The sequence below is a fragment of the Mus caroli genome, unplaced genomic scaffold, assembly GCF_978045245.1.
Source record: "Mus caroli unplaced genomic scaffold, Mus_caroli_1 scaffold_8, whole genome shotgun sequence".
In the NCBI taxonomy this organism is placed as follows: domain Eukaryota; kingdom Metazoa; phylum Chordata; class Mammalia; order Rodentia; family Muridae; genus Mus; species Mus caroli.
In genome coordinates, this window is record NW_028227263.1 from 112,620,958 (window position 1) to 112,648,123 (window position 27,166).

Genomic DNA, 27,166 nt, shown 5'->3' on the forward strand with positions numbered 1-27,166 from the left:
TCCGGCTGCCGCTCTGGTTCTCCCGCCTCCGACTGTGAGGCGGCTCGTAGACGTCCCGCCATGGCACTGTCGCGGGGGTTGCCTCGGGAGCTGGCCGAGGCGGTGTCCGGCGGCCGGGTGCTGGTGGTTGGCGCGGGTGGGATCGGCTGTGAGCTGCTCAAGAACCTGGTGCTCACTGGCTTCTCCCACATCGACCTGGTGAGGCCCGGGCTCCGGGTGAATGGCGGTCTGCCTGCGGGGCCCGGGTTCCGGGCGAGAGTCAGGGCGGCGCGGCCCGAGAGGCCTGGGGTTAGGATCACTGTGCGGGAAGCGGGTTGGTGAGACGCGGGACTCCGGCTCTCCGGACCTCCTGTTCGCGGCCCTCGGCTCCCTGGGCCTGCGCGCGCCGCCTGCCGAGGCAGTTTCCCCAGTTACACTGGGATGCAAGAAGAGATGTAGATGCTGTGACTTTAATTCAAATATGCTCCAACTTAAAATAATGATCCCGCGGCCGAGCGGTTTGCAGCCACCAGCCACAGCACGCCGGGCGTGCACACATGCATTCATTCCCGAGTCTGCCACCGGCCTCCAGGTTGCAAGTGCTGTCGGCATCCCGTTTTATTTTTAACAGATGAGGAAAGTGAGACGCTATGAGGTTGAGTAACTTACCCTGGGGGCACGCCGTAAGTGGCTGGTTAGACTCCTTGGGGCTCGCGCGCCTCTGGGCTGGGCATCGTGCAGATCCGTGTTTATGTCATTATAGATACTCCCTGGGGTTTGCAGGATTGGGTGACAGCCTGTAATCCATGCATCGAGAAACTGTAGAATCGGAAGTTTGAGGTCCGCTTGGGCTACGTAGCAACATCTTACCCAAGAAATTAAAGAAAAAACGTTTTTTGGTTGTCAGGATTCTTAAGTTTTGCGTTAGCGTAATGTGCAATGACAGGAAACTGCTGTAATTTGTGAATGTGTTGGAGATATTATCTGAACCTTGGATGCGAATTGAAGATGCCTTAAGGTTTAGCAGAATACACGGGATGAAATTGCAGGTGTCAGGGTTTCAGCAGAGGCAGAATTGGAGGGAAACATTCTTCATTGGTCAGGCTTCACACCCAGTTTTGGCCCATAGAAAATAGTATAGTCTATAGTATGCTAGTGACGCTTGATGCTATTTTAAGAGTAGATTTTTCAGTAGACAGGAGTGAATTGAAAAATAAATGCTTGTTCTCTGTTTTAATTTTCTTTGATTAAATTTTTATAGTGAACTTTGAAATACAAATGAATATTTCAATGATTATGTTCCATAATTTTCCCAAACTGCTCTAAACTTTAGAATGTTTGATGATGAGAACATTTTGTTGCTTATGTAAGTTTGTTGAAATAGAATGTAAATGATGGTAATTTTTTTCCCCTTTAAAGTAGCAATTAGATTAAAATTTAATTTTTAAACTTTTTCCTTTAGTTTATGTGTATGGGCCATTTGCCTGCATTGTGTCTGTGCCTGGTGCCCCCAGAGGCCAGAAGGGGGCGTTGGATCCCTGGAGCTGGTGTTAGCAATGGCTGTGACCCACCATGTTGAGCCTGAAAATTGAACCCCTGATCCAATGCAAGAGCAACCAGCACTCTTTAACTGTTGAGCCATCTACGGCTCCTAGACTAGGTTTTAAACTTTACTTATTTATTTTAGCATACATATAGCATTTTCTTCAACAGCCCTCAAGTAATCCTGAGTGAATGTGTAGATAAAGAATTAACATGAGTGTGGTGGCTTACATCTTTAATCCCAGCACTAGGAGGCAGAGGCAGGCTTACCTCTGTATTCTGTATGTTCCAGGCCAGCCTGGTCTACAAAGAGAGTTCCAGGGGATCTGAGGCTGTTACACAGAGGAACCATCTCAAAAAAAAGCAAAAAAGAAAGAAAGAAACTAACATGTTCCATATTGCTTAATGAAAAATGACATGGCACAGTAAATCAGAAATTATCAGACAGATGGGTGTTTTTCGTGTGTGGAGGCCAGAGGACAACTTCAAGGTTCGTTCTCCTGGGGCATTGTCGAGCAGTTACTGAGGCAGGGTCTCTTTCTACCCTGGAACTTTGCAGATGCACTAGGCTGACTGGCTAGTGAGTCCAGGAATTCCTCCTAGCCCCACTGCCCCGGCTCTGGGATTGCAAAGGCTTGCCACTGTGCCCAGCTTGTTTTAATGTGGCTTTTGGAGTATCAAACTCTGCTCCTTATATAGATGGCAGTGCAGCCACTTTTTTTTTAAAAGATTTATTTATTTAATATATGTGAGTACGGTGTTTCTCTCTTCAGAGAGACATATCAGACACACCAGAAGAGGGCGTCAGACCCCATTACAGATGGTTGTAAGCCACCATGTGGTTGCTGGGAATTGAACTCAGGACCTCTGGAAGAGCAGCCAGTGCTAGTAACTGCTGAGCCATGTCTCCAGCCCCAGGGCAGCCACTTTACTGCCTTCAATCTCCTTGGCCTAGAAAACTATTTATTTACTGAACCCTATTTATATACTGAAAACTATTTATTTACTGAGGCAGAGTCTCTGTGTGTAGCCCTGGTTGGTCTGGAACTCATTATGGAGACCAGGCTGACCTTCAACTAACAGGTAACTACTGAGTGTACCACCTTGCCCACCCAGAAATTTTTATTTTATATATTTTTTTATTTTTTGGGTTTTTTTTTTTTTTTTTTCCAGACAGGGTTTCTCTGTGTAGCCCTGGTTATCTTGGAATTCACTTTGTAAACCAGGCTGGCCTCGAACTCAGAAATCCGCCTGCCTCTGCCTCCCTAGTGCTGGAATCAAAGACGTGCGCCACCACACCCAGCTTTTTATATTTTTAATCAAATCTTTTATGATATCTAAGGAATTCCCTGAAATATTTGCAAGGATCGTGATTAAATAAACAAAAACAATTAGCCATCCTTAATGCATTTTTGAGGTTACCTTTGACTTAAGTGCTGTTCTTCCCATAATGTTTAAATGCAGTTGTTATTTGGTCAACATGTGGGTGTGAGTTGTCCAGGAAAGCACTGGCTGCAGGTAAGCTCTGGGTTAAGCACAGTGACGACAGTGGTGTTGCTCAGAAATTGGGATTTACCTCCCTTTCTTTATTTGTAGATTGATCTGGACACTATCGATGTCAGCAACCTCAACAGGCAGTTCTTGTTTCAAAAGAAACATGTGGGAAGATCAAAGGCTCAGGTAACTTTCCCATAATGCAGTTAGGACGAGTGACCGAGGGAGAGTGGATGAGGCTAGCTCTTTTTATTTTTATTTCTATGATTAACATTTCATTTACTTATTATGGGGCACTTGTGCGCACCATTTGCATGAGAATTGAAGTCTCCTGCAAATGGTGGACAACTGGTCACACCCTCTCCTCCCACCCTTTTGGGTTCTGGGGATTGACCAGGCGCCCAAACCTTCACCACACAAGCCTACCTTTTGATTCCCAAAGAGTGAAAAGAATAAGGGAGTGACTCAGGTCACTGGCTATCTGGAAGGAACGAGAGCAGCTGTGTTTAGTCCTATAATTGGGATGTCTTTCATATCCTCTTCATATTTAAGTTTGTTCCTTTACATCCCAGGGAGAAAAGATACTGTTTTGAATATTTCCCGTGGCTTGGCGAGGTCAGAGGTCCTGCTGTCCTGTTTTCTGCCAGCGCTCTCTCCCCTCAATGCCATTCCAATTGTTTTGTTTTTTGTTTTTTTTTTGTTTTTTTCCTTTTGCAGCTCCCTTCCCAGTGGGTGTTTTTGCTGTGTTAATTTTTTTGACTAAGTTCTTCTGTGGCAGCAGCCTGTCCTAAGCTGTGTCACATCTTTGCAGTGACGTTTACCTGGATGGTTACAGAAGGCTTCTTAGGTTCTTAAGTGAATGAATGGCACGTGGTTATGGCAGTTTAGTTTAGTTCTGCACTGCAGGGACTACACGCAGATGTTCTTCCTGAGTTAGAGCCCTGGCCTCATCGTGTCTGTTTTTTCTGAAGCTTGCCATTCATGTAGAAGTGTGTATGGTCACATGTAGGGGAAATTAATTTTCTGAGTACTAATACACTTAATGAGACTTTACTGCAGTTTTTGTACATAAATAGGATTAGCACATTATAGGTGAAGCATCCATGTATATGTCAGTCAGATTTCAAATGTTAACAGCGATTTACTGTTGCTTTTCCAGGTTGCCAAAGAAAGTGTGCTCCAGTTCCACCCCCAAGCCAACATTGAGGCCCACCATGACAGCATCATGAAGTATGCATATCATTTTGTTACAACGCTGTTTGCTATGAATTCTTAATTAAATCATTAAAGTGTAAGGCATTTTTATCTGGCATGTATGTGAGCCCCGAATCATTCTGTGTTTTTAGGATAACTTCTAGATACTTACATCATGAGTCTGTGCCCACATTAGTGCCATTGTTATTACCATTTGCTGTACATTTGAATTATTTAGCTAAGAAATGTTTTAATGTCAGTAAGGAACTTAATTGGAAGCTTAGAAAGAACTGTACTTTGATGCCTGAGGATCCTCTGAGACTGTATTGTGAGTGTCTGACTGTACTTATTCCTGTGATGACAGATAAGTCTGTCCTTATGGAGGTGTCAGAACAGGGTTCCAGAGGTGTGCCCCCCACACTAGCCTCTATATGAAGGGTTAGAATTAGAGTAAGCCTTACACTTTCTCAGGGCATTTGTCTCTTGAGCTATTTCTAATTTTCTGAGTGTTTGCTTTGCAGACCTGCCTATCGCCCTCTGACTCTCTTACCCTGTGCCTCTTTCCCATTGCTGCTAAAAGCAGAGCCCCCAGGGGCCTGAACCCGGCCTGATGGTGACCATGTGAGGTGAAGCCTTAGGCCAGCAGATCCTGGGAATGTACTTCTATGATGTTCCCAGGCATTTGCTGCCCCAGAAGGCAGTGTGCTGGGAGGCACAGTGAGGCTAGGCCAGCTTTCTGCCAGTTGAAGAGTTTGTCTTGATGACTTAGGTAGCTGGTCAGAAAGGAGAGAGATTTGAGAATAGTTCCTTTAAGCTGTGTTTATGTTAAGACAACCCCAGCCTTCCTGTATCTATGGCATATACTCCCACCAACAGTTATTTTTACAGTTATTTATCACTTTCAGGACTATACTGAGAAAATCATACATGAGACCAGTTTTGGTGACTTTTTTCCCCCCATTTTGCTTTTCAGCCCAGACTATAATGTGGAGTTTTTTCGACAGTTTATATTGGTCATGAATGCATTAGATAACAGAGGTAAGGCTGTAATGTTTCATGTCTCATTGCTTCCTCTTCCCATGGCAAAGTGTTAGAGTTAGTGTCCAAGTGTGAGTTAGACTTTAGGAGGTGGCACAGTCCTTTAATCTCAGCACTTGGGAGGCAGAGGCAGGCGGATTTCTGAGTTCGAGGCCAGCCTGGTCTACAAAGTGAGTTCCAGGATAGCCAGGACTACACAGAGAAATCCTGTCTCGAAAAAAAACAATAAAAGAAAAAAGAACTTAGGAGACCAAAAAGGAAACAAGAATAGCTGGCGTTTGAGGGGGGGGTGACAGTCTCATTCTACCCCAAGCCAGTTTGGAATTCACTATGTTCCCTGACACTGGCCCTAAACTAGTGGCAATCCTCCTGCCTCAGTCTGTGCTGCTCCAGTTAAAGGCTGATTCTAGAATTACTCTAGCTGTGCCTATACCGCCTATACCATAAGAGCCTAGACCAAATCTTCACAGGTGCAACAGATCTGTATCTGGAAAGCCGGGCCTGTTGGGTGTGTCTTTTATCCCAGTACATAGGAGGCAGATATAGGTGGATCTAGTCTAGTGTGCCCTGTGTAGCCAGCTGTAGGCCATCTAGGACTACGTGGTGAATCAACAAAGTAGTGTGCAAAGTGTGTATAGTAATTACTAAAAGGAGGGACACTGAAAGCCAGAAGGATTCTTGGACTGTGCTCCATCTTCTGTCCCTCATCCACCAAGGATTACTTAATGGAAGCGTAGTAGCATGTTACAGAATGCATGGAAATGGTTTGTGCAGCTCACACCTTCTTAATGCCTTTTTTCTTTTTTTCTTTTTTTTTTTTTTTTTTTTTTGGTTTTTCGAGACAGGGTTTCTCTGTATAGCCCTGGATGTCATGAATTCACTTTCACTTTGTAGACCAAGCTGGCCTCGAACTCAGAAATCCGCCTGCCTCTGCCTCCCAAGTGCTGGGATTAAAGGCGTGCGCCACCGCCACCACGCCCGCTTTCTTAATGCTTTTGATTGTTTCCTTTACATACATACATACATACATTTATGTGAATGGGTGTGTTATTTGCATGTATGTCTGTGTAATGTGTGCTGTCCCAGTGCTCAAAGATTCCAAAAGAGGAGTCCAGATCCCCCCTACACTGGATTTACAGGCAGTTTTGAGCCAACTTATAGGTGCTGGGAACCGAACTCTGAATTTTCTGGCTGAAACAACAACCAGAACTCTTAACTGCTGAGCCATCTCTCCAACCCCACTCTAGATCTTGTAGAAGTACCTTGAGTCATACCCAGGGCCATACACATACCAGACAGGCTGCACTCACAGCCCAGCACTTGGGAATCATTCCTAGAAGTCTTTTTCTAGAGTGAATTTGCAGGATTAATTCCTCGGTTGTAGTTTTGTTGAGTGTAGGCTGTAGCCCACTGTTGCAGCCCTAACAGGCAGAAGTGGTCAAGTTACATTCCCATCATCACAATGAGCATGTGCTATATTGAAAGCAAGAAATGTTCGTAATTGTCATCTGAACTTGGTGTCATCAGGAACTCTTGCTCACCACTGTGTTCTTTCAGCTGCACGAAACCACGTGAATAGGATGTGTCTGGCTGCTGATGTGCCTCTCATTGAGAGCGGGACTGCTGGGTATCTTGGACAGGTGACCACTATCAAGAAGGTGAAGAGACACTTTGATTTTCCACTCACTTGAGACCTGGGAAGGAAAGAAGTTTTGGGTTTGTATAGAGGACCTAGGTCAGCATCTCAGGTGTAGAGATTTCATGCCAGATAAGACACGATGATGCTTGGGTCTCTGGGTTCATTTAGTTCAGCAAATTCCTACCCTCAAGAAAGCCAAGGACAATCTAAAGGCAAAGGAAGAGAGCGTTTGACTCTGCACCGATTGTTACCTTAATTTATCTGTTAAAATCCTTAGACCTAGCTGGTCGTGATGGCAGACAACTTGGAGCACTTGGGAGGTAGAGGCAGATGGAGCACTGAGTTCAAGGGCAGCCTGGTCTACAGAGTAAGCACCAAGACAGCCAGGGCTACGCAGAGAAACCCTGTCTCAAACAAACAAACAAACAAAAAAAGAGGAAAACCCAAAACTAACAACAACAATCCTTAGATGGACTGACATTAACAAATTGTACAAAAATTCTTAGTCATGGACTTTGTGTCATGTTGTAGGTGACAGACAATAAATCAGACTTCTAAAAGTTTCAGTGAGCCATGCATGGTGGCACAAGCCTTTAATTCCGGCAACTGGAAGCATAGACGGTAGGATCTGATTTCAAGGGCAGCCTGGTCTATATAGTGAGATCCTGTCTTCAAAACAAATCAGACCTGACTTTTGGGCTAGTGATCCAGCTCAGCAGGCACTTGCTGCCAAGCTAGGCCAGCTGAGCTCAAGCCCTTACCCTCGAGTTGGAAGGAGAAAACTAACTCCCACAAGCTACCCTCTGGCTTGCACACACGTGCAGTGCGTGCACACACACACACACACTAAATATAATAAATCAAGTTAACTTGTGGGTTTGGGAGTCTAGTTCAGCTGTAGAATTGGTTAGTCCTAAATCCAGATCAGTGACATTAATTTTATCTAAAGGAGTCTGGGTATGCAAGTCTGAAGAGAATGAAATCATCTGACTGTATTTGTGAAATAGTTTAAGCATTTAAGTAAAACTAAAGAGCAAAAGAGGACGGCGAACACTCATTGACCTCTGGTTATAATATCCTGGGATTGCAATTGGTTTGCTCTTCAGGAATAAACATTAAAGATTACGTTTGAAGAATTCCTTTGCAGATTCGAAGCTATTTTTAAAAAGTACCTAAAATGGACTGGCTTGTCTGGTATTTTTTGGACTGGGGTATCTGTTACAAAGTGGCCCTTTCTTCTGTTATAACTTAGTCTTGGACACTTACTCTGTGTATTCTACATAGGTTGCCATGTGTGTTGGGGTATAGAATCAGTGGAGGGTTTGATGTCTTTGTGTACATCAAGGCAGTTGCTCTCTTTGTTCCCCTACTGTGATACAAACCATGGCAGCTTGTCAGAGGCTTCACCTAAGACATTTTATTGGAAGATGAAGGGCACAATGGTATTCTGGGGCAAATCCTGAATCCACCATTCATGTATATTAAAACCACTTTTAGTAATGTATATTAACTGTTCGTGGGAAGACATTTTTTTTTTTTTAATGCTTCTGTGTGAAGGCTGAGGTTTAGATGTGCTGAGGTAGAAAGGGATTCATTTGGTGGTCCTACATTGGGGATACCTTAGCATTTCAAACATCTTGGTGTCCCTTGAGATTGACAATCATCCTGGTGTACTCGGTTTTTTTTGTTTGTTTTTTTGTTTTTTTGACACAGGGTTTCTCTGTATAGCCCTGGCTGTCCCAGAACTCACTTTGTAGACCAGGCTGGCCTTGAACGCCTGCTTCTGCCTCCCAAGTTCTGGGATTAAAGGCATGCGATGCTATGCCCGGCTCTGGTGTACTCGTTTTAATGAGACTTTAAGGGTATTGGGATATGAGAATATTTAGGGTATTAACAGATCAAAATCTTTTAATTTTGATTGACATCTTTAAATACGTGGCTAGAAAGCTCTTGTTTTTTTTTGTTTTTAAGATTTATTATATATATATAGCAGCCTGCCTGCATTTATACCTCCACACCAGATGAGGGCATCAGATCTCATTACAGATGGTTGTGAGCCACCAGTGGTTGCTTTAAACTGAACTCAGGACCTCTGGAAGAACAGCCAGTGCTCTTAACCTCTGAGCTGTCTCTTCAGCCCTCCTTATAGTAAGAAGTCCTGGTTCTGTCTTAGCTATGGCTGTAGTCACTTCATTTAGCCTTTGTATTCTTTATGTGTACAATAAGAATTTTGCAGTCACTAATTTAAAATTTTTCTTGACAACATAAAACCCAGTTGACCTGGTCTACAAAGTGAGTTCCGGGACAGCCAGGGCTATACAGAGAAACCCTGTCTTGAAAAACCAAAAAAAAAAACCAACAAAACAAACCCAGTTGAAATTGAATGAAGGGATGGAGTGTCTACCTATTATAATCATCTTGGGGTAACCGCTTTCCCATGTCCTAATGTTATAGGGTGTGACTGAGTGTTACGAATGTCATCCTAAGCCTACCCAGAGAACGTTCCCTGGCTGTACGATTCGGAACACACCTTCAGAACCTATCCATTGCATCGTGTGGGCCAAGTATTTGTTCAAGTAAGAGTTAACATATTTCTGGAGTATTTTTCAGAACTGATCATGGAAAGTGAGGCCATTTTTACTTAAATACTCTTAAAAAGTTGTGTTTACAGTGGTTAAATATGGTGAAGAGACAGCAGTGGCTTTCCTGGGTCTCACTCAGACAGCATTCTTAGCATGCTATGGGGGAAATTTTAGATGTTTAGTCTGGTGTTGGACACAGGCATGCAACTAAGTTTGTACGAATGTATATATTTGGAAATATGAAAACATACTTATAAATAACCCATTGGTTAAACAAGAAATCACAATGGAAGTTAAAAATACTCAGTAGGGCTGTGGTGAAACTCAGTGGCATAGTACTTGCCTGGTATTCCTGAGGCTGTGGTTTAGATCTCTAACCCTGTTCAATAACCATCCACAACCAACTCTAATGTGTAACGTTTGTGGAACAGCTAGCCAAGGGTGCCTTGTAAGTATCCTGGTGTTAAGTTATCCTTCGGCAAGGAAGCTTGCCCATCTCTGCTAACACATTTCTTATTGGAAGGTTTGGAACTTTGCAGGGAGATTGGATACACATCTCAGGTCTAGCCTTAGTGCGTGCCATGAGCAAATAGCGTGATCAGATTACAGTGCCTGGATAGTCCCAGAATCGTGGACTGAGTCATCAATTGTTTACTATATCCCTGCTAAGAATTTGGACTACTGTAACTTAGTTTTTTGTGGAGCAATAATCACATTAGTTTCAAATGCCTGTACCTAAAATGTTTGCTATTGTGAAATTTGTAGCCAGCTGTTTGGAGAGGAAGATGCTGATCAAGAAGTGTCCCCTGACAGAGCTGACCCTGAGGCTGCTTGTAAGTGACTGGTGCCTTTCATAGCTCATTCAGTGTTTGGTTGTGATATATTTAATAGTGGTGCCTAAGGAAAGGGTCTTTGTATGTGGCTCCTATCTTGGAACTCCTAGGTGGACTTGGCTGTCCTGGAGCTCAGAGAGGTCCATCTGCCTCTGCCTCCCAGAGCCCAGGGAGTAAAGGTGTGCACTACCATGCCCACCTCTCATTGCTGTTTTAAACCTTTTAACAAAGGAGTAGTTGCATTTCACTGATAAAGAAATGAAGACATTTCTCAGGTCTAATCAGTTGGCTGCTAGTAGTAGTGCCTGTTGTGTTTATAGGGCTGTGCTATACACTGTTACTCTTAGAGACTGAGGCTCGGGGCTGGAGAGATGACTCGGGTTCAGAGTACTGTCTGCTCTTCTAGAGGACCTGGGTTCAGTTCCCAGCATCCACGTGTTGCCTCACAACTTTTGTAACTCCAGTTCCAAGGGATGTCATACCCTCTTCTGGCCTCCAAGGGCAAAGCAGCCATTTGGTGCACATACACACATGCAGCTCAAACCACCCATGCATGTAAAGAAAAAATTTAAATTAAATTTACAAAAACACACTGGTATTTACCTTACTGTCCTGGAGCTCTGAATGTGTCACATACAGCTGACTTCCATGAATGATTTTACTCCCACGGGTGAGAGTTTAATTGAATGTTGAAAATACAATGCTTGTTTTGTAGGGGAGCCAACAGAGGCTGAAGCTAGAGCTCGAGCATCTAATGAAGACGGAGACATTAAGCGTATTTCCACTAAGGAGTGGGCTAAGTCAACTGGATATGATCCAGTTAAACTTTTTACCAAGGTTAGGCGGCTTCCTCGCTTGTCCTCCCTCTTTTGAACAATTTATTTTATGTGTACAAATGTTTTGCATGCAAGTGTTTGTGCACCATATGTATGCTGGTGTTCAGCTCAGAAGTGGGGGTCTGATCAGAGAGAACTAGAGTTACGGATGGTAATGAGCTGCCATGTGGGTGCTGGGAACTGAACCCTAGTCCTCTGCAAAAGCAACAAGAGTTCTCTCCAGGTGCTGGTGGTGTATGCCCCTAATCCCAGCACTCAGGAAGCAGAAGCAGGAGGATCTCTGTGAGTTCAAGAACAGTCAGGGTTACACAGAGAAACTCTTGTCTTGAAAAAAACTACCAAAAAAAAAGTGTTCTTAACCCCTGAAGCATCTCTCCAGCCCTAGGGCTCGAACATCTGATTAGCATGGCCACCACTGAGCAGTCTCTCAGCAAGACTTACTTCCTTTTCTTTTGTAGTTTAGTGCAGTGTATTTAGAAGGTCTTGCACCTCTTTCCTGCTTAGATCCTCTTAGCAGTTCAGCTACTCTAAGTCACCCTAGAATTCTAAGCCCTTTATTCTTGGTGTCTACTGTTGTCTGCTGATTGTTTCCTGAGCAGTCTCCAGGCTATTTGTGATTGGGACACCTGGTTACTGTTCAAGCTAAGCCTCATTTCTGTTGGTTTTCATAATTACAGAACCCTTAGCTCTCCTTAGCCTCCCTAGGATCTCTTACTATTTATACATCTAAGATGTTCTCTAACCCCACCCCCAAAACAAAAAGGGCAGCAGTGGAGCACAAGCCTCTGAACGCATTGCTTACATATAGAGTATTGAGAGACTGGAGTTTGTGTCAATGGGCTTCTGACTGACCTGTGGAGTGGTTGTGGGGTTGTAGGAGGGCCTGGGTGGCCAGCAGAACTGAGGGTGCTGTACCCCTGCTCCAAATATTTGATCTTTTTCTGTGGTGTTAGAAATTGTTACTGTGCTTACATATGCTGGGCCTTTAAACCTGATTTCATGGCATAATTTTAGTAAATCAACCTAATTTGATCTGTTTTTATCAACTTGGGCACTATAAGATTAATAGGATTTGTTTATTTTAGCTTTTTAAAGATGATATTAGATATCTGCTGACAATGGACAAACTCTGGCGCAAGAGGAAACCTCCAGTTCCACTGGACTGGGCTGAAGTGCAGAGTCAAGGTAAAGAATGTAGCTAGTTGCTCTCCTACCTACCCCTACTTACACACAGCTGAAGTGCTGTGTGTCTGCATGAGAGAGATTGGGTGTGACTCCGCTCCAGCAAGAACCGCTGCCCCCCGCCCCCCACAGACACCCCAGCAGGACCCTGCTCTCACAAGCTGCCTGCTGTCTGTGCTTTGCTTTGTTTTGTTTTGTTTTTTTAACTGCCATTGATAGGCATCATGGCTTCATTATTTCTGAAAGTATCTTGGTGGCTGTATGTACAGATCTGCTTTTGTACTCGTATGATTGTTCCTTAAGATTTACTTCAGAAACACAATTTAAAAATTTTTATTTGGGGCTGGAAAGGTGGCTCAGTGGTTAAGAGAACTGAGCCATCTTTCTAGCCCCGAATATAAATTTTCTTCTGAAAATTTGAGTCCAGATCCCAGCAACCACATGGTGACTTACAACCATTGGTAATGAGATCTGATGCCCTCTTCTGGAGTGTCTGAAGACAGCAACAGTATGCTTAAATGTAATAAATCTTTTTTTTTTAAGTTTATATTCAAGGAAATAAAACAATTGTGGTGACTATACTTCTTTGTCACTGGAATACTGTACTTTATGTGAACTATGCTGCAGCTCACAGCATGGTTAATACAGTAAAATTGGACATGTGGAACCATGACTGACACTTCCACTTACTTAGAGTGTTAACCATGCCGGGCATAATATGATGCTCATCCTTCCTCCTTTATATTTATTTGCCAACTATGTGGGTATGTGCACACGAGTGTAGGTTCTCGCCAAGGCCAGAAGAGCAGCCAGTTCTCGTAACTGCAGTCATGTGTCCAGCCCTGCCATTATATTCTTGAATGTCCCCAAAATACCGTGCGATCCTGATGTGGTTGGTGTTAGAGCATCTGCAGCCTCGGCGGTTTCCTTGCGTACATGCTCATAGTGACAATATTGAGAAATTTGGCTCTTTTTGTCAATCTTAATGGCCATAAGTTGAATCTGTTGAATAGAGCAAGATGGAGTTTAATAAACATTCTTGTTCATTTTTAGGAGAAGCCAATGCCGATCAACAAAATGAGCCCCAGTTGGGTTTGAAAGACCAACAGGTTCTGGATGTAAAGAGCTATGCGAGTCTGTTTTCAAAGAGCATCGAGACTCTGCGAGTCCATTTAGCCGAGAAGGGGGATGGAGCTGAGCTCATCTGGGATAAGGTTTGTTTTGAAATATGTCTTTTTTTTCTTTTCTTTTCTTTTTTTGAGACAGGGTCTCTCTGTGTAGCCCTGGCTGTCCTGGAACTCACTGTAGACCAGGCTGGCCTCGATTTCAGAAATCCGCCTGCCTCTGCCTCCCATACCTCACTTGTGTTGTTCCTGTGCTCCAAGAGAAGCTAACAGTTTGAGGTGTTACCTGTTTCACTTGATGCCGTCATCTCCAGTGGTTCTATTGGAATTTGAATTTTCTGTGCATAAACTTAAATATCACAAACTTTTGTCTTCTAGTAACATACTTACATTTTTTATGGTTACATTGACTAGAACATAATTTATTTCAGTGGGATGTTTGACTGACTTAGAAAAACAGATGTTAAGTCCTCTGCTTTTGGAGTCAGCAGCTCATTTGCCTGATCTGACCTAAATAAAAAAAATTTTTTTTTGCCTGCACAAACACATATACACTCGAGACAAAGTGTAGGCCTGTGTCTGTGCTGAGACACTTTGGCAGCTTATGCAACAGGGTCTTAGTAGGTAGCCCAGGCTGGACTTAGAAAGCATGTGCTAGCTGGGCGTGGTGGCGCACGCCTTTAATCCCAGCCCTTGTGAGGCAGAGGCAGGCGGATTTCTGAGTTCGAGGCCAGCCTGGTCTACAAAGTGAGTTCCAGGACAGCCAGGACTATACAGAGAAACCCTGTCTCGAAAAACCAAAAAGAAAAAAAGAAAGAAAGAAAGCATGTGCTACCACACTCAGCTCTAAGATTGCCTTTCTGTTGAAGTGAGTAGGGTATTTCAGAAGTCTGGGGCTGGTGAGATGGCTCAGCAGGTAAGAGCACCCGACTGCTCTTCTGAAGGTCCTGAGTTCAAATCCCAGCAACCACATGGTGGCTTACAACCATCCGCAAGGAGATTTGACTCCCTCTTCTGGTGTGTCTGAAGACAGCTACAGTGTACTTACATATTGTGATGGTTTGTAACTAAGACACATATAATAAATAAATAAATAAATCTTTAAAAAAAAAAAAAGAAGTCTGGCCCACTCCTGGACCCCCAGCACCCGGGAGGCTGCTGCAGATTATGTCTGTGGCCATCCTGGCCTAGGCTAGAGAGTGAGCCTGTCTCAAAAGCAAATCGGAAGGGTCTCTCAGTATACAAATAAGATGACATTGTTTTGGTTTTGTTGTGTTGTGTCTAAGACAGGCTCTCTCCTTCAAGCCAGCCTCAAAGGCCTATCACATATGCACATCACTTTGCCTAGTTCAAGTGATGCTGCAGATTAAATTCAGGGCCTCACAAGTGCTACGGGGATCCGCTGCCAACTTAATTTTGTTCTTGGGAAGATGTAGTTTTTTTTTTTTTTTTTTTTTTTAAGTGAGAGTTCATTGAAATTAATTGGTATTTTATTTGCAGGTGAAATTGGTTTCATGATAAAGTTTGTTTATTCCTACAGTGACCAAGTTCTGTGGGGGCTGAGGACGTGTCTGTAGATCTTCAGTGCGGTGCTTACTTGCTTGGCGTGCATGGGCCCTGGGTTTGATCTCCACCATGGGAAAGGAAGGAAAGATTTGCTATGGGTCTCAGAGTAGAAAAATGATTGGCCATTTTTAGAATCCTCAGATAACTTTGTGTCCACAAACTTTGAAAGTTTGGTTGAATCACATCTAAAACAAAGCTAGTGAATTTAGATTTTTGAAATTCTTATAAACACTAGTCTCTGGGTTTATGTGATATAAATGGTAGGTTTTTAAATATTTTCTTTGTTATTCTAGTGATTTGGAAAGTTTCTGTTACTTCACTGAGGCCAAATAAGGAGCTCCTGGAGCTGAGCGCGGCTGCCTTGTAACTCTGCACCTAGTGGTGCAGGGACAGTTGTAGAGATGTGCTTTGTGTTTTACTTTTTATGTATGTGAGTGCTTTGCTTGTGTGCATGCATGTGCAAGACATGTGTGCCTGGTACCCAGATAGGTAGAGCCCTGGAACTGAGCTATAGGTGGGTTGGTGTGAGCCATGACGTGGTGCTGGTTGGCACTTGAAATCGGGATCTCCAGAAATCAGCCGGTGTTCTAAACCTGAGCTACGTACCTCTCTAATCCTGCAGGCTATTTTCTTTAAGAATTTAGGTTTGGGGCTGGAAAGATGGCTTAGCAGTACTGAGTGCTGTCCCAGAGGTCCTGAATTCAAATCCCAGCAACCACAAGGTGGCTCACAACCATGTGTAATGGGATTTGATGCCCTCTTGTGGTGTCTGAAGAAAGCTGCCGTGTACTACTTCTACACATTAAATCTTTTGCTGGGCAGTGGTGGCGCATGCCTTTAATCCCAGCACTTGGGAAGCAGAAGCAGGTGGATTTCTGAGTTCGAGAACAGCCAGGGCTACACAGAGAAACCCTGTCTCAAAAAAAACCAACCAAACAGACAAACAAATAAATAAATCTTTTTTAAAAAAAGAAAGAATAAAGGTTTGTAGCCAAGGCGTGCACATCTTTAATCCCAGCACTCAGGAAGCAGGGGCAGGTGGATCTCTTTGAGTTGAGATCAGCCTGCTGTACAGCTCGACAGCCAGGGCTAACCAGAAAAACCCTGTCTCCAAAACCAAAAATAATTAGAGAAGGACATTTTCTAGAGCAAACCAGCTACATCTCACTACCAAAATAGAAGTAGACAGCCAGACGTGATGGCTCATGCCTTTAGCCCCAGTGCCCAGAGGCATAAGCAGATAGAGCTGAGTTCAAACATACATAGTAATTTCCAGGATAGTCCGGGATATGTGGTGAGACACCCCTACCCCCACCCCCCAAGGCTACCTCTTAGTCATTTCTCAGTAGCTCTCACTGTGCCTGTGCACAAGGTATCTGTTCAGCTCTAGCCTGAGAGTTCACAGCCACAGCTGTGAGAGGCCTTGCTGGTGGAGCTTTGTAGATGCTGAAACAGGTTATCCTTGCCTGGATTCTGTCTTATGTCTAGCAGCTTCACTAACGGGCCCAGGAAGTACATTTGGTTTTATTGTGGGTGCTTTGTTTTTTTAAGACAAGGTTTCTCTGGGTACTCTTGGCTAACCTGGAACTCGCTTTATAGACCAGACTGGCCACAACTCACAGAGATCCATCTGCCTCTCCCTCCTGAGTGCTGGGATTAAAGGCTTGAGCCCCCACACCCCATGGTTTTGTTGTTGTTGTGTTTTTAAAGTTTTATTTATTTCATGCAAGCACACTGTCAGTCTCTTCAGAAGAGGGCATCAGATCTCATTACAGATGATAGTGAGCCACCATGTGGTTGGCTGAGCCATCATCTCCCCAGCCCCGGTTTTGTTTTCTTTTTAAAGATATCTTTATTTTTCATTTCATATGTTTAAGTGTTGTGCTTGCATCTGTATATGTGTCCCCTGTGTGTCTGTGTTCTGCAAAGGTCTGAAGGCTGTATTGAGTAGAGATGTTACTACCATGTGGATGCTCGGAGCTGAGTCCTCTATAAGGACTGCAAGTGCTGGTAACCGACCGCTGGCCAGCTTGCCAGGTCACACTGTATTTGTTTAAACAAGAATGCTTTCCTAGCCAAGCATGGTGGTTGTAAGTGTTCTTGGCATACTATCTTACTTGCCAGAGAACCAGATGGCCCCTTCCCCCTAAGTCACCCTCTGTGTTACTTGCTGTGAGGCCTCATGTGTCAGCCTCTGGTTTAGGTCTCTCTTGTTCTGGCTGTGTGACTGTAGCATTGCACACCTGTAAATGTGGCTGTTTGGGAGGTAATGCCAGTGAAATGACTTTGACTGGACAAAGCTTTGTCATTTGTGTAATTGGCAGGACGACCCACCTGCAATGGATTTTGTTACATCTGCTGCAAACCTCAGGATGCACATTTTCAGCATGAATATGAAGAGCAGGTTTGACATAAAATGTAAGTAAGTTGTTTGTACTTTAGGTTGTATCATCAACAAGCCCATGTACAATTTTCCTTTTGACCACTGAACATGTTTGTCTCTTTCTATCCTCTAGCAATGGCAGGGAATATCATTCCTGCTATAGCTACTACTAATGCAGTGATCGCCGGCTTGATAGTGTTGGAAGGATTAAAGATTTTATCTGGAAAAATAGACCAGTGTAGAACTGTGAGTAATCTTGTTTCATTTTGTTTTTTGAGGTAATGTCTCATTATGTTACCCCAGCTGATCTGTATGGACCAGGCTGCCTTGAACTAACAGGGATCCACCTGCCTCTGCCTCCTGAATTCTGAGATCTAAGGTGTGCACTAAGGACTGCCTTTGGAATTTTAAGACTAAGTCTCATGCCCAGGCTAGCCTTGAACTCACTGTGTAGCTGAGGCTGATTTGAAAAGGTCCCTGAGAGTGTGCAGCTCTCACCCCACTCCCAGATTGATTCTTTTTACTTTTTAGGCTGACATGTTTTTTAACTTCTAAGAATTTTTTTTGATGAACATTTTTTCTTTTTAAAGATTTATTTATTTATTATATGTAAGTACACTGTAGCTGTCTTCAGACACTCCAGAAGAGGGCACCAGATCTCGTTACGGATGGTTGTGAGCCACCATGTGGTTGCTGGGATTAGAACTCAGGACCTTTGGAAGAGCAGTCGGGTGCTCTTATCCACTGAGCCATCTCACCAGCCCTGATGAACTTTTTATAGCAGACAATGCTATAACTATTATGGAAGTATCTATTTGATGGCTGCTTGTGCTTATAAGCATCAAGTGGATTAATAACATTGACCCTAAGTGTTGACTTTCCTTAGTTGGATGCTGGCATTAAAGCTGGCTTTTGTGCATACTACGCATGTGCTCTGCCGTGTGTTATGGCTATAGGTTCAGTTCTATGTTACTACTGTTGATTGCCTTGCTACACTTTCTCTTATGCAGCCTCAGGTCACATAGACATCGTCTCCCCTTGCGCCTTGTTTTGTGCTTAAGATTCATTATAGGGAAAACTATAGACTGAGCTTTTCTGCCTCAAACTCTTCTCTACACTGATTCAAACTGGCTTCTCTTGGCTTCTGACTGAATTGCTCTGCTTGGTCTCAAACTAACTAGCTATATGTTCTTATCTTTTTGCACCTTCTCATTCTCTGGCTCATTCTGTCTTCACCTGTGTCTAGCTCATGTCTCTCTCTCTCTCCCCCCCCTCCTCTCTCCCTCCCTCCCTCCCCCTCTCTCTCCCTCCCTCCCTCCCTCCCCAACTGTCCTGGTAAAACTACTTCTTTCCCCTTCTCTCCTCTGTTCTCCTTTCCCTCTCCTCCCTCTTCCTCTCCCTTCCTCCCTCACCCCTCTCTGCTGCTCCCTCAAATAGCTTCCCTTTCCTCTCTCTTATAAGCGTTGGGCATGTCTTATTTGTCAAATCTTTCTCTGATTCATCACTTTGTCTGCCACTCAATTAGACATCACTTTCAGACATGTCTGCTGTAAACTGTCTGTACAAACTTCATTGTTTGAGATTAAATGTGTATGTATACAAGGGGGTATCTCTGTATTCCAGCCAGAGTAGCCATGTTGCTAGATTAAAATCTCTATACATTGTTGGGCTTTCAGTTGGGGCTTTATTACTGTGAAGAAATACCACAATCACAGCAACTCTTTGTTTTTTGTTTTTTCGAGACAGGGTTTCTCTGTGTAGCCCTGGCTGTCCTGGAACTCACTTTGTAGACCAGGCTGGCCTCGAACTCAGAAATCTACCTGCCTCTGCCTCCTGAGTGCTGGGATTAAAGGGGTGTGCCACCCACCACACACGGCTTTTTGTGGGGGGTGGATTTTTGTTTGTTTTTTTCACAACAGCTCTTAAAAAGGGTAACATTTCATTGGGGCTGGCTTAGAGTTCAAAAGCTTAGTCCACTATCATTATGGTAGAAAGCATGGTGACATGCAGGTAGATATGGTGCTGGAGAGGTAGCTAAAGGTCCTATATCTAGATTGGCAGTTAGCAGGAAAAGAAGACACACTTGTCCTGGCTTGAGCTTCTGAGACATCAAAACCTGCCCCTAGTAACTAAAGTGCCTCTTCTAACAAGGCCATACACGGGAGGAAAGAACAATAAGATTTTTAGATTTATCTATAAAAATGGTAACTTGGGCTGGAGACGTGTTCGGTGATTAAGAGCACTGTCTGCTCTTCCAGAGGTCCTGAGTTCAATTCCCAGCAACCACATGGTGGCTCACAACCATTTGTAATAGGATCTGATGCCCTCTTCTGGTGTGTCTGAAAACAGCAACAGTGTACTCATATGCATAAAAGCTAGTTTAAAAAAATGGTAACTCGATGTTTCTGATTCCTGATTGGTTTTTTTTTTTTCCCCCTCTGAAGATTTTTTTGAATAAGCAGCCAAACCCAAGAAAGAAGCTCTTGGTGCCTTGTGCACTGGATCCTCCCAACACCAACTGTTACGTTTGTGCCAGCAAGCCAGAGGTGACTGTGCGGCTGAATGTCCACAAAGTGACTGTCCTCACCTTACAGGATAAGGCAAGTGCAAGGACTGCTTCTCTTTTCCTTGTAGCAGTGAGTCCAGGGTGGGATTTGCCCTGGACAGTACTGGCTGTTAGGTGGATAGAGCCTCTCCTGTGGGTGGCTTCCCAGTCCAATCCCCGCCAGCCTCTGCCTGTGTTTCTGGGACATGTATCTTGTCTAGAAAGGAACAGGTCTGTGTTAGTAAGCAGAAGACAGGGAAGTCCGGATTTCTGAGAAATGACACTCCCTGCAGTTGTTTGGTTTGGGGGGTGAACAAATACTTGAGTAAGGCTGCGTACCTTCACTTTCCCTCAGGACGAAGACCCAGTAGTGACTTCAAGTTGCAGGGTTTGTGACTTGCTGTTTCCTAGGACATGGTGTTGGTTGGTATTTATCATGGGGCTAAAAGAACCGAGTGCAGTGCTGATAATTGGGAGAGTTTTGTTTTCACTAGGTGGGATTTAACAGTGTTGTCTCTTATGCTGCATCTTGAAATATGAAGGGAGACACTGCTTGAAGTGGGAAGATTATCTGAGAATCAGGCATTCTTTTTGTCAAACACTTTCCATGGCAGGGTTGACATGGAAACTGAGATGAAATGTGGCAGATGTGAAGCCTGAGCCTAAGTGTGAGGGTGGTGGGTGGCCTCTCCAGGCTCTCAGGCTGCACCTGCCCTGCATCCATGGGCAGATGTGGGGTGGGGTCTGGGCCACCTCTTGGCTTCCTGCGACCATGTTTACCATGTAGATAAGAGTGTGTGTGTGCGTGCATGCATGCCTATTCTCAGAAACAGACAGGATATTAAAATATAACTGAGGCCAGAGAAAGACTGGGTGGGTCAGATAAACCTAAAGACACAGCCCCTTGGTGGAAAGAGTGACCCAGTTCCAAAAGCTTTTGTCTGATCTATGCATGTGCACTGTGGCACTTGTATATATGCACTCACATGCATAAGCCACACACACAGAGTAATTATGTAATAAGTAGCTCTCCCCAGTTGAAAAGTTAACTTGTATAGAAAAGCAGTATACCAGCACTCGGGAGGCAGAGGCAGGCAGGCAGATTTCTGAGTTCAAGGCCAGCCTGGTCTACAGAGTGAGTTCCAGGACAGCCAGGGCTATACAAAGAAACCCTGTCTCAAAAACAAACAAACAAACAAAGAAAGGGAGAGGAGAGGGAGAGGAGAGGAAAAAGAAAAGCAGGATAGGTTTTTTTATGGTCTTTAATTACCTACATTAATTAATATTTAATTTTCCACCTTTAGATAGTGAAAGAAAAGTTTGCTATGGTGGCACCAGATGTCCAAATTGAAGATGGGAAAGGCACAATCCTGATATCTTCAGAAGAGGGAGAGACAGAAGGTACCACCCTCGCCCTTCTTACCTGGCAACTCCTGGGGGAGGGAGAAGCTGGGCTCTGCTCATTGCAGGAGTTAGTGTGGCATTTGCTATCACAGTTATGGCAGTGGCTACTTGTCGAAGGCCTTCAGATTCGGAAGCTTTCTGGTATTGGGGTACTTCAGGGACTTGTCAGTGACCCAATGCACAGATTCTGGCAGTTTATACATTGAAATACTTTTTGTTCCTTCCCAAGGGCCCTCTGCCTATGTCTTGGGCCCTAGGGCTAGGTTGGTGGTGAGCATGCTCCTAAGGCTGTTAGCCTCAGGGGAGTGTAAATCTTAGGGCTTTTTTCAGGAGTGGCAAGGTCAGATCACACAGAGACTGGCACCTGCTAGGTCAGTTGTTCTACAGCTCAACTGGGCTCCACCTCTGAACTTTGTTGAGATTTCCCGTCAGGGCAGGAATATAATCGGTGGATAGAGTGCCAGCTCGGCATGCGTAAACACCTAGGTTCCGTCCCAGCAGTGCATAAGCCAGGTGTGCTGGCACGCACCTGTCCCAGTACTCAATGGGGAAAGGAAGCAGGAAGGTCAAGGACAGCCTGCCTGCATGGTAAATCTGAAGCCAGCCAGGCATGGGAGTGCATTGGAGATCATGGTACTTAGGACACAAATGAGACCAACCTGGTCTATAAAGTAAGTTTGATTGATTGATTGATTGATTGATTTTTTTTGAGACAGGGTTTCTCTGTATAGCCCTGGCTGTCCTGGAACTCACTTTGTAGACCAGGCTGGCCTTGAACTCAGAAATTTGCCTGCCTCTGCCTCCCAAGTGCTGGGATTAAAGGCGTGAGCCACCACTGCCCAGCCTTATAAAGTTAGATCTTATCTCCCGAAAATAGTCATAAGGATTCTTGCTGGTAGTAGTTTTGCTGGTTGAGAAATTATTTGAGTATTTAGTTAGGTCGTGTGTAATTAGAGGTCATATGTTGGCTGGCTATTTTGGAAGTGTGGTTTAATATTAATATTTGGGCCATATTCTAGACAGCTGTCTTTACCGTGAAGAGAGGTTTGTCTGCTGTTCTGTACTGTTAGTTACTAAAGAGCTCATTGAGCTACTGCAGATCATGTTGGGAGTGAAGTGTAGTAACGCTCGCTGATGAAGTGCTGCCTTCTCAGGACTCCAAAATCAGTTTGCTTTGAATGGGATGCCTTTGTGGGTCCTTTGTACTTGGTCCACTTGAAGTGGTAGGTGAGTGTTCAGGGCTGAATTCCTGCGTGCCTGATAGCACACTTAGTTTGCTGTTCACAGCCTAGGGCACTGAACCATCCAGAAACTTTCCTTGGAGCGTTCTCCTTGATGTGTCTTCATGTGGCCTCTTGTGACGGGTGTGCACCATGGTCTGAGTGGCCAGGCTTCTTCTATATATATATGAACACTTTTTTTTTTAATATAAGTAAAAGTCTTGTGTAGTCCAGGCTGTCCCAGAAAATAACCTTGTCCATTTGATCCCCTGCCTCCACCTCCCAAATTCCGCAGTTACGGCATGTTTTTAACTAGTTACCACTTGTATAAAGCAGTGTCTTCAAATTCAGTCATTCTGTTGGGCACTGTGGGTCAGGACTTGAGAATGCCAATTTCTAAGGAATGCAGTGCAGCCATAGTGGCTTTGGCGTTTTAATAACTCCCTTGCCCACACTGTAGAAGGATAATTATACCATCTTCACTCTGCTCACGTCTAGCTAATAACCCCAAGAAGTTGTCTGACTTTGGAATCAGAAACGGCAGCCGGCTTCAAGCGGATGACTTCCTCCAGGACTACACTTTGCTGATCAACATTCTTCATAGGTAGGACCTGTTAGTTCTGGAATGTAAACCACACAAGCCAGGGATTTCTATGTAGAAGCTCCACTGCGCAGTGGGGCTGCACAGGGGTGTGCCTATAGGAGAGTGCTAGGATTCAGAAATACAAGGATAATCAGCAAAACAGCTTGAGGACGAGTAGAAGCTGACAGGATGGCCGATGGTCATCTCTCTGGCACCTGGTGATGGCTCGGGTTAAGCATGCTTGCAGACCTGAGTTCAGTTCCTGTGGTACGTTGGTAAAGGAGAGATCCCACTCTCGCAGGTCTGCTGACTTCACATGTGTACTATGAGAAACATGGGAAATAAAATTTTTAAATCTTAAGGTATAAAATAATAGACTTTTTTTTTTCCAAGACAGGGTTTCTCTGTGTTGCCCTGGCTGTCCTGAAACTCACTCTGTAAACCAGGCTGGCCTTGAACTCAGAAATCCACCTGCCTCTACCTCCCAAGTGCTGGGATTAAAGGCGTGTGCCACTACTGCCCGGCAATAATAAACTTTTTAGGTAGATTTGTAAAGGTACATTTATCTTCATAATTCAGCTATAATAAGATCTTGCTGGGGTTTTTTTTTTTTCACATTTTTTTAAAATTACATGTATTCTGTGTGTATCTAAGAGAGTGTAGGGAGTGTGTGTACACACTTCATATGTACACACCTTCTTATGTACCATGACAATACAAATGTGGAAGTCAGAACAGTTGGCTTTAGCAAGGTGAAGTGGGTTTTATGTGTGTGTGGGTGTTTGTTTTGTCTGCATGTATGTCTGTGTGTCATGTTTGGGCAGTGCCCAAACAGAACATTGGATTCCCTGGAACTAAAGTCACTAAACCTGGAGTGGTTGTGAGCCTCCATGTAGATGCTAGGAGTGGAGCGCAGGTCTGCTGGAAGGATAGCCAGTGAGTGTTCTTAACTTCTGAGCCATCCCTCCAATCCCCTGTAAGTGTACTTTAAATGTGGTCTTGCCTGGTGTTCAAAGTGTTTGGAGGACTATAAATTCTACATAAAGTTACATAATGGACTCAAGGCTAGCCTGCAGTGGTGTGCTCTCCTGCCTTCACTGGGACACTGGCTGGGCAGCAGTGACAACTCATGCTTACTTGTGAAAGAAAGCAGCAGGAAAGGACAAAGTGGTCAAGTGTCCGAGAAATAGCAGAGTTGGGGTGTGGGTTTGTGTCTGTCTTTCTCACCCTATGTTTTAACTCTCAGCACAGAACGGCCTTTAAAAATGTGCATCCTCTGTTCACCTTGACAAATAACATTTGATGTATACTTTGGAACTCAGGTATGAGAGTAGGGAGTTGTCTATAAAGCTAGGGAAAGCCAGAAATCACATAACCCTATCCCCAGAACACCAAGGTCTGGTCAGATCTTTGGGCAGAGCAGCTGGAAAAAAAGACATAGACTTGCTGGGCTGCAGGCCTTATGCCTCAGTCTCTGTGAGCAGGATGTAAAGAAAACTCAGCCTCTGTCACTTGAGTTAGAGAAGCATTGCTCTGGCCTTTTCTTGAGAGTGTTCTGGAAGTCAGAACCTTCCAGGGGTCACATTGTACATTCTGAGCTGTGAGGATGTCCCTGCTCCTTTACTATGAAATGCACAGCTCAGTCTGTTTATAGTCTCTGTTTCTCTTTTAGCGAAGATCTTGGAAAGGATGTTGAATTTGAGGTAGTTGGTGACACCCCTGAAAAAGTGGGGCCAAAACAAGCTGAAGATGCTGCCAAAAGCATTGCCAATGGCAGCGATGATGGTGCCCAGCCTTCCACCTCCACAGGTGAGTCACCTCCACGCCAGAGTTGGTACTCTGATGGACACTGAATGTAAAATACCAAGGCTGAGTCAGTTTGGAATTGATTGTATAATGGGGCTTTGAGTTTTATGAGTCATGAAGACCTTTATGACCCCTGGGGTATTCCTAGAGGTATTGGGAGTGGTTTTCTGAATCTCCAACAGCAAGCCGTGGGCTAATTCCTGGTCCGTGGTCTGTTCTGCTTAAGCTGCCTGCTTAAGCTGCTTATTTGGAAGCCATAAACTGTGCATCTGGCTCTTTGAGCAGGTGCTTCCAGGGTGGGTATGGGCTTCCAGGAAGGCAGGTGCCTAAGTAAAGCCCACCTGAGAATGTCCCCAGAGGTCCTTCTGACACCTGGGACCTTTCAGATACCCGATCTTTTGCTGCTCCCTGTTTGGACCAGTATCTCCCCTGAGTTCCCCTCTGTTTTGTGCAGGAAACTGAAGGTTAACCGTTTCTAACTTCTGTTTCCCCTTATGTGAGCACTTTTGGAGTTCTTTAGAATGTTTGCTCTGGCCTGTAGCATCCTCTGAGAATTTAGGGGTAAACTTTGAGGCTGTAGAAGTGGCCCTCTTGGGCTGGTCTGTTCTCTCTTCCCACAACAGGAGCATTGCCTGTAAGACCAAAGTTCTTAACTCCTATTGTGAAACAAATGCTGACCCGCTACCGGGGGCAGGTTTTGAAGGCGGTAGGGGGAAAGTGTGGTCCTGTTTTAAGTTTGCACATTGAGACACACTGTATTTGGGGATAGGGTTAAAGAGCACAAGTGTGGGGATCTCTGCTGTGACTATAGGGAGCCCATGTCTGTCCCTCTGGTTCCTTTCTGGAAGTGGGATAATAATGTTATCTTCTTTATAGGGATGATTAGATGAGTTTGTGCACAGTGCTCAGAGCAGTCCCTGGCGGTTGTAAGTGGCTTGTTGCTGTTGCTGCTCTTTCCTCTATTAGGGTGCCCCTCCCCTTCTCAGTGGGGACTCTCAGGAGGCATGATGATGCATTTGAATTATATGCTAGTCATTATTTTTTGTTTTGCTTGAAAAGAATAGGCAATTGCCCTGGGTCAGTTCTGCTCCCCAGTAACAATCTTCTCCTAAGAGTAGATGTGCTTGGTACAGCAAACACCAGACAGCTTCCCTGAGGGTGGCCAGGGCGGGGGGCTTGGATTCTGCTGTGTGAGGCCTTGGTGAGCCATTGACATCTCCCTCACATCACTGTTCTTTGCTTTGTTTTCCAAAATAAGCACAAGAGCAAGATGATGTGCTCATAGTTGATTCAGACGAAGAAGGCCCTTCAAATAGCACTGACTGCAGCGGGGACGACAAGGTCCGCAAGCGGAAGCTGGAAGAGAATGAGGGTGCCAGTACCAAGAAGTGCCGCTTGGAGCAGACAGAAGATCCAGATGACGTCATAGCGTTAGACTGAGCAGGCTCCTGCCCTTGGTATGGTCGGAACCAAAAGTTAGACCCTTTGTGTGGCTTTGATGGTTCCGTTCCTGTGAAAGTGTTCATTTGCTGAGACTGTTCCAGACTGTTGCTGTGTTGACGTAGGAGTAGAATTTGCGACCCTTTGAGCAAAGCTGGGTGATGAGCTGAAAGAACGCGGGCGTGCATGTTGCCTTCCCTGTAAATAGCCTTAGCTATCATTTCCTAGTGGAAAACACTGTGGGGTAGGAACGCTGCAACCTGGGTATAAATATTATGCCTTTATTTTTGGCTAGAGAAAAGTTATTTTTAGCCTAGATCTAACCATTTTCATACTCTTACCTGAAAGATTCACAGAAGTGTCAAGTGCTATGCATTGAAACTTGTTTTTTAAACGTTACCTGGCACTGTGTATATTAATGTAAAACAATGTTAATTTACCCAGATTTTCAGTTTATACTGCCTGGTATGTCTGTGTAAGAAGCCAATTTTTGTGTATTTGTTACAGTTTCAAGTTATTTATATTTGATGTTTTGTAAACTCAAACAACAAATATACTGTACTTATGGACCAAATAAATGATGTCTGCATACTTGTCATCTGCCTCTGTTGCCCTAGTGGGTTTGTGTCTGCCACAGGCTGAGTGCTAGCTCTGGGCTGTGGACTGTGAGGTTGGTAAAGTGCTTGCCATGCATGTATGGGAGTCTGAGTTTGATCTCTAGCTCCCAGGTTAAAAAAATAAGCTGGGCACATCACTGCCAGCACTGGAGAGGCAGA

The 27,166-nt window shown here is 44.4% G+C and overlaps 1 protein-coding gene across 1 annotated transcript; it reads left to right on the top strand.

Moving 5' to 3' along the window:
- On the top strand, window positions 1-26,992 carry Uba2 (ubiquitin like modifier activating enzyme 2). The gene is made up of 17 exons (XM_085841887.1): window positions 1-198; window positions 3,118-3,201; window positions 4,175-4,245; window positions 5,183-5,247; window positions 6,805-6,905; window positions 9,341-9,462; window positions 10,234-10,301; window positions 11,017-11,138; window positions 12,223-12,322; window positions 13,373-13,533; window positions 17,334-17,427; window positions 17,526-17,638; window positions 19,837-19,992; window positions 21,242-21,338; window positions 23,060-23,165; window positions 24,817-24,953; window positions 26,209-26,992. Exons 1-17 carry the CDS (start codon window positions 61-63, stop codon window positions 26,388-26,390), a joined length of 1,917 nt encoding a protein of 638 aa, XP_085698013.1. The 5' UTR covers window positions 1-60; the 3' UTR covers window positions 26,391-26,992.
- Window positions 26,993-27,166: the final 174 nt, after the last annotated feature.

Bases quoted from the DNA above. Each gene is read 5' to 3' on its own strand.
- Uba2 (XM_085841887.1), top strand. From the start codon at position 61: ATGGCACTGTCGCGGGGGTTGCCTCGGGAGCTGGCCGAGGCGGTGTCC. The intron at 10,302-11,016 runs GTAAGTGACTGG...CTTGTTTTGTAG, and splicing joins AGCTGACCCTGAGGCTGCTT to GGGAGCCAACAGAGGCTGAA. The intron at 12,323-13,372 runs GTAAAGAATGTA...GTTCATTTTTAG, and splicing joins GGCTGAAGTGCAGAGTCAAG to GAGAAGCCAATGCCGATCAA.